Raw genomic sequence first — 7,214 nt, 5'->3', positions numbered from 1 at the left:
TATTAACATGAATTCTGGAAATTGGTAGGAACCATTTGTCAATCCATGTCTGCCGCGCACTGTCGGATTACTTATGTTGTTGCACACAATTCAGGAAGTGGTCCTGGAACACAACTTTTTACTCTTTTAATTTAAGGTAGAAGTTAAATGTTTTGTGTAGTCTCCTGACATTTGACATATGACTTTATAGGAGTTGCTAAATATGAAGCTTAAAGAGTTAGAAAGCTGCCTGCAGCAGGTGGACACGTTTGAAGAGCCCAAAATTCTGCTGGAGCAGTATCCAACCAGTCCCCATATCGCAGGTAAAATGGTGCAAGAAGTGCATTCAACTAATTCTGGCTCATTTATTTATTCACGCACGTTTTATTCTATTTTAGCACGTATGCTTTACACAATCCACAACACATTCGGCGACATTGACGGTAAACTGGTGGCTGATCTGGGATGTGGCTGCGGAGTTCTGAGTCTCGGTGCTTCCATGCTGGACGCGGGGTAGGAGCATCTCAGATATCTAGTGTATTTGTCAAGTCTATTATTATGACGTCATTGTCTAAGTCTCGCTCCCTCTCATGCAGTTTGTCCGTGGGCTTTGACATCGACAGTGACGCGCTGGACATTTTCAGAAGAAACGCGGATGAATTTGAGATTTCTAATTTAGACATGATCCAGTGTGACTTGTGTTGCTTAAATGCAGAAGTTTATGCCAGGAAGTTTGACACCGTAATAATGAATCCACCTTTTGGGACAAAACACAACCAAGGTAACACAAAGGGACTTTTATTTTGAAATCCAGCTCTCCATTATTAAATGTACAGCATTTTTATTAAATTACTTATGTTCATCACTGTTTTCTATGATGCCTAAAATGATATTCTTAAATGTCAAGTGTTAAATAGAAGAATGACTATATAATTTGACTGGAGATGAATGTTAAAACCCTCAAAATTTGAGTCAGATTTAAGTGAGATTTGAAGGGTATTTTTTTTTTTTAAGTTTCTATAAATTTGATATATTTTCGCATTTAATTTTAATGAAATGTCTTAATTCAAGGTATAGACATGACATTTCTCAGAGCTGGATTAACAATGGCAGAAACAGCCGTATATTCGCTTCACAAAACCTCAACACGAGAGGTAAGTTAAACTAAATGTTTCCTAGTCTTTTATTTTCCTAAAGCTCGAAGTGCTTCACAATCTATCAATTTCTAGCACATACAGAAAAAGGCTAAAGATTGGGGAGTGAAGATGGAAGTCGTTGCAGGTTAGTAAAATTTAAAGTCAAACCTTTTTTTTTGTTTTTCAAAATAATTTGATTTTTTTTTTCTGTTTCAGAACTACGATATGATTTGCCAGCATCTTACAAGTTTCACAAAAAGAAATCGGTAAGCCCACCAAACACGTTAGAATAAAACAGGTCTGTTTGTTTTTATAAATGTTGTATTTGCTATTCACATATGCTTACTTAAAAAAAAATAGCCAAGTACATATTTCTCAGTTTAGGAAGTCTACAAACACAAAACAATGTGGCACATGTTGCAAATATCACATGTCTTATAGGAAAAACACAACTAAAACATTCTGGAGAAATTAAATTACTGTCAAAAGCAGGTTTATGATGACTTTTCTAAAAACAAAATATCTTCAGAGGAAAATAATCCTAATATTTTGAGAGGCACAACATAATTTGAAAGCTGCAAACTGACCCAAAGATTTACAATTCTCCTTATAGGTCGATATTCAGGTGGACTTCCTACGTCTTTTCAAGGCTTGAAGCTTTCACTGGAATGGATTTAACTCATCTCTATTTGTAATAAATGTTTTTAGAAAAGAAAAAAACTGTGTTCTCGTCATTAAGATCCGTTTTCAGTTTTGGCAACTTTTGCTGCAGGACCATCGGCGTCTTCAAGGTCTCTTTTTTGGGGAGCAGGTGCTGAAAGAAAAATAAAGTGTTTGAGGTTTTTGTTTTTATAAAATCAGATTTTTTTTTTTTTTTTTTTTTACTGATAAACATACCATCTTCCTCCTCGTCTTCATCATCACTGTTAAACTTTGTCTTCTTTCCTTGGAACTGAGTTCTGCCGTGATCTCTTCCACCTCTTCCCCTTCGGCCTCCTCTTCCTCTACCACCTGATCGTCCTCTTCCTTGTAAGTCAAAAAAGCCACAAATTAATAAACAATTGAGTTTAACTTTAATATAAAAGTTTTTTTAGAGACAGAAGATGAAGTATTTACCCCTTCCTTTGGATCTGCTTAACGATTCTTGTTGAGCTTCGATAATCTTCTTCAGCACTTCCTTCTCCTCGTCTCCCTCCAGCAGCTGCCATGTGACATCGTTGTCCTTGATTTTCAGTTCTCCACCGTTTGCTTCTTTGGCTTTTTCAAAGGCTTCCTTAGCATTTCCATCAAAAAGAAGGGTGCCCTTTTTGGAAAAAGAAAAGTTTAGAAGAACAGTCTTTTGTGATTTCATTTGTACTAAAACTAGCTTACCTCTTTGGCCCCTCTGGCAAAATCAACCCACTTGATCTTTCCGTGCCCTGAAAACAGTGTGTGAAAATCTTCTCTTGAGACATCTTCAAGCTCTCCAGAGAATTTCAGCAGACAACCCGTCTGTTCCTCCAGAAGAAGTCCCTGTAAAAACAGATCATTGTTTACGAAGTTGAGACTACATCTACTACTTTGTTTTTTAAAGTGTTATATAGGTAAAGTTTGTGCAGATTTAAAAACACATAAAAAAAAAACACAATTAAAACATTTCCCAGAGTTCTTTGCAAAAAAAAAAAAAAACAGTGTGCATTGATGTTCACTAGATTTAGAAATATGGACCACAATGCATTGTGTTTGAACATTTTTTGTGAACATAAAAGTAATTAAACTTGTTTTTTTTTTTAATAAATCAATATTTTCATTATCAGAACACAAGTGTTGTTCTAGTAACATATTTTGTATCTCAGAATAACACAGAAAAAGGAAGCTGAAAAGCAAAAACATGAATTGTTTCCCCCCTAATTATGCATTTAAATAGTTAAAGTGTAGTTGCTCTCCCAGTTTGACCCCTCCCCCTGGGGGAGCGGTGAACCTCAGACACACTTTCTGAAGTCTCATTCGTATTTATATAAACTCTGGGCATCTTACCATTTCTTTTTCTTCTACATTTTTTTGTTGTTGCTCCTTTTCCCTAATAAAAAAACAAAAAAACATTAAATGAGAGTCAGCTTTCCAAATCAAAGTTCCCATCGATCATGATGATGACTGTGTTCGTACTGTTTGGCTTTAGCTTTGGTGTCCGCTTTGAACTGTTTTCTCTCGTCTGCCTTCTTCGTGTGGTAGGCTTCCCTTTAGGAAAATGGTAAAAAAAGTTTCAATCAGGAAAAGCCACAAACATAACAACACCAAAGAACCAACACTATGAGGAATTGAACGAATTTACTACTAAAATCAAAGAAAGTTTGACCTCCAACTCTTTACAGTAGAGAACTACTTTCAGATTGTCAGCTGCTGAAAAGAACTCACAAAGTTCCCCTTTATAAAAAGCTTAATTTAATTTTTTAAATCATTTTACTGACAACTTGTTCTTAAACACTGAAAAGCGACAAACTTACCTCGACAGCACAAGCATGTCATTGTCTTTGAATGATTTGATGTCTGATCGCTCCAGGAACTCTTTAGATGACTCCTCACTGTCAAAGCATACAAACACAGATCCCTGGAACGGTAAAGAATGTGTAAGAATAAACACAAGTAACCTTGAATTGGACACATATTTAAAACATTTCCCAAATGATTTAGTGAAAATCCCTGATTACCTTGAACTTCTTTTGCAGGGTTCTCCTCATTTGAATGTTTTCCACATTTCCTTTCCCATTCAGCCACTCCTGGATCTCATCCAGAGTTGTTTCAAGAGGAAAACCTTTCTGGAAAGGTCAAAACAATTTAAAAATAGAATTAAAGATACAGAAGCTGTGAAGATGTAGAGGAAATATACAGCCTCGTTGTTCATTACCTAATTTAACCACCTTTGACTGAAACACAATCACATTATTTCTCTTCTATGATTTCAGAGTAAAGTTGGCCTATCCTGGTTTTTGATTTGAAGACGGTTAAGTTTTGAAATACCTTTCTAAACTGGATTATTATTTTTAAGAGGCAGAGTTTTACACTGAATGGTGTGCATGAAGTGTATAAACTCACAATGTACACAGATCTGTGTTTGACTGCGTCTCTGAATTCATCGTTCAATTCCGGTAACGGTTTCTCCAGCGATCTCCTGACTTTAGTCTTGTCTTCGCTAATTTCCAAGAGGCCGGTCTTTGATTTCTGCAGAGCGGAGATGATGACGCTGCTCTCTGTGGTCAAAGACCTCAGTCTAAAAAAAGAAATTCACCAATGTTACTACAAAACCATTAAAGAAAACAAAAAACAAAAAACAGATGACCATATATATATAGGTTTTCTGTTTAAAAAAGGCATTCATAACATTTTCCTTTTACAGTTGAATTGTTTCAAAAAGCACTAAAAGACTCAGTAAAAGTAAACACTTTTGACAGTCTGTTTTACAAAGCAAATATAAACTTCAACCAGCTTAAGTGAGTCTTCTGGAAACACAATCCATCAACATTCTCTTTGTTTGCGGGATGGGTTCATTTCAGCTGTGTTTAGATGACAAGAACACTTTATTTAAAAGCCTTTTAATCTTTTTTTCCACCACAAAAAAAAAAATCAAAAGTAAAAACCCCTACAATGAAATTAAATGCAGCATTTGACCTTAAAACAGGACAAAGCCATCCAAATAGTAATATAAACATTTTAATTGGAAGGGTTAATGCATTCATGAACATGCTACTCTTTATTATTTTAACCTAGAAACTGATGCAAAACCACAGTTTAACTGAAGGGGGCGCCAAAGAGACTGAAAACATTCAATTCCATACATCTCAGTTTACACAGATCTTTTTTTTATTATTATTTTTTTAATACTAGGAGTTTGGTGCTATTAAAAATCACACCTGTTGAATTTCAGCATGGTCTCCAAGGTAACCCAACCATCATCCAGCTGCAGCTGCTCCTTCAGGAACTTATCTCTCGGAAGGTTGTGATCTCCAAAGTAATACTTCGTAAAGATAACAGGAAATTGCTGAGTTGAATACAGAAATGTGTATTCATGAGCAAACATTTTAAATTTCACTTACCTCCAACTGCCTCGCCACTTTCATCTCAACTGGAGACATTTCTTGGTTTTCAGCCATAATTGTTCTGTGAGGAAAACATTACAAAAAAATGAACTTTCCGGTGGAATAAAAAATATTTACTATTTATTATATTTTATTTCTTAGTATTTTTCTAAAAAATATGAATATTTTCAAAGAGAGGAGCTCCATTCCTTTGATAATTGGGTCGCCACGGTGACTCATCCCCTCAATCTAATCCTATCCTTTGCATTCTCTTCACTAACAACTGACTTCATGTCATCATTAACATATTGTTTATTTTCAGTATTGAGGACTATTATACTAAGAGAATAGAAAATAATCTACTTTCTCAATGTAGTTTCAACACAGACCGATTCATCTTTGCTAAATCAGGATGTCTCACTTGTGCAGCATCCATGACAACTGGTTAATTAAATCAATTGAACTTCACTTGAAATGCAGAATCAACTCCTCCATGGATCAATTTACTTTTAGGGAAATTTCCCTTTTTTAAGGCCTAAAATCTGAATTTTTGTTAGTTTTCAAAGCAAAAGTTCCCAATTTTAATGTGAGCACATCACTTAACTATTGTTAATGCTGAAATTGTGAAAAGTAACTAATATTTAATTAGCTAGACTGAATTTTAAATAAATTGCGAAACTTGCTTTGATTTGGGCCACACTGAAATCAAAATGAAAATTATTTTAACAAACTATTACATAGGTTTTGTGGAGAAAGTTGAGGAAAGGCTCCAGCAACAGTTTTTGGTTAGTGTTAAAAAAAAAATACTTCTGCAGCCAACCTGAGCAGACCTCGTAGTCTCTGACTGATCAAATCTCATCAAATGCTTCAACTCAGATAGCCAGGTAGGTCCACATGAAACAATGAAATGTTAAGTTGTTTTTCCCCTGGTGTATTGAACAGAAAACTGTATTTGCTTGTTTATTTTGGGCATTTAGTGCAGACAGCAGTGGAAAAATGCATCAAATCTTTATTTAAAAAAATTGAGAACGTGTTATCTTTCACAACACAGATAGATTTCAGTTTAGCTTAATGAGAATTTCCTATTAAAAACCTAATTTGTTGGAGAATTGTCAATTGTGATGTAATGCCTATTTTGCACCACTGCGAGGCGCTGTTGGTGGGTTTAAAATGGGTTACATTTTCACGATACCGTTTTGTGACTATAACGGTTTAGAGTTGTTTTGAGCCACAAAAAGCAGATTAAATTTCTATCTCTACATTAAGACACGTAAAGAAACTAATGTATTTTTATTTCGGCTTTATTGCTGTTGGAGCCGAGAAGCTCAACAAGCCAGTTTCAAATTACGCCCACTACAATAAAACTCAATTTGCCTTTAACTAAACTCCTTAAATATGGATCACCATAAAGTCCAACATCAAAGGACAGCGTACTATAATAATATCTACCAATGTATTTGAATTGTTTTCATTTATCTTCGACAGCTAGCCACCAATGCTAACTTAGCGTGAATTCCGAACCCGCACACCCCAAGACCGGGAAAACACCCAAGTTTACACCAAAGTGACCTTGAGTCTGTAGAGTAAATGAGATTATGTTTTCATTTGATTAAAAATTTTAGCTTATGTGTTATAGTCACTAAAGCATGGTTCCGCAATGGCCGCGGCATGTCGCTCAAACATGCTGTGTGTTGATTTTTGTTACCATAACAAGACAAATCGTTTCATTGAATATATGCAGTCAATACCGAAAACATTTCCCCCGTCAAAAGGACTCATACTTACGAAGTGTTAAAGTTTCTGCTCACGGCGTTTTCAATTCTAAACCTAAAGACCTCACTATGGGCTTGCACGTTGCAGTACTGCGTGCTACGGAAACCACAGAGGGTCAAAAAGAACAGACTTCGCTTACAAAGCAGTGAACCTCTGATCCGTGCAATTCAGGCCTCGACCAGCAGGTAGCAGAAGAACACACACAAAAAAGAAGTACATAGGATTTCTTTTGGTATAATTTTTCTGGCCAAATTGTATCTTTCAGCAATGTTTT

At 35.5% G+C, this 7,214-nt stretch overlaps 2 protein-coding genes across 2 annotated transcripts; one reads left to right on the top strand and one right to left on the bottom strand.

Annotated features, from left to right (window-relative positions):
* The first annotated feature begins 34 nt into the window (after positions 1-34).
* mettl5 (methyltransferase like 5) lies at positions 35-1,827 on the top strand. Its single transcript, XM_024287147.2, has 7 exons — positions 35-302; positions 378-492; positions 576-760; positions 1,051-1,133; positions 1,209-1,260; positions 1,332-1,381; positions 1,729-1,827. Exons 1-7 carry the CDS (start codon positions 203-205, stop codon positions 1,768-1,770), a joined length of 627 nt encoding a protein of 208 aa, XP_024142915.1. The 5' UTR covers positions 35-202; the 3' UTR covers positions 1,771-1,827.
* ssb (small RNA binding exonuclease protection factor La) lies at positions 1,417-7,109 on the bottom strand. The gene is made up of 12 exons (XM_024287146.2): positions 6,953-7,109; positions 5,186-5,249; positions 5,003-5,106; positions 4,188-4,362; positions 3,803-3,910; positions 3,599-3,702; positions 3,261-3,332; positions 3,132-3,174; positions 2,487-2,627; positions 2,232-2,418; positions 2,013-2,141; positions 1,417-1,929 (listed from the first exon to the last, which is right to left on the bottom strand). The coding sequence occupies exons 2-12, from the start codon at positions 5,240-5,242 to the stop codon at positions 1,850-1,852; spliced, it is 1,200 nt and encodes a 399-aa protein (XP_024142914.1). The 5' UTR covers positions 5,243-5,249; positions 6,953-7,109; the 3' UTR covers positions 1,417-1,849.
* Positions 7,110-7,214: the final 105 nt, after the last annotated feature.

Source organism: Oryzias melastigma, linkage group LG21, assembly GCF_002922805.2.
Source record: "Oryzias melastigma strain HK-1 linkage group LG21, ASM292280v2, whole genome shotgun sequence".
Classification (NCBI taxonomy): domain Eukaryota; kingdom Metazoa; phylum Chordata; class Actinopteri; order Beloniformes; family Adrianichthyidae; genus Oryzias; species Oryzias melastigma.
This window is presented reverse-complemented; position numbering and strand designations above follow the sequence as displayed.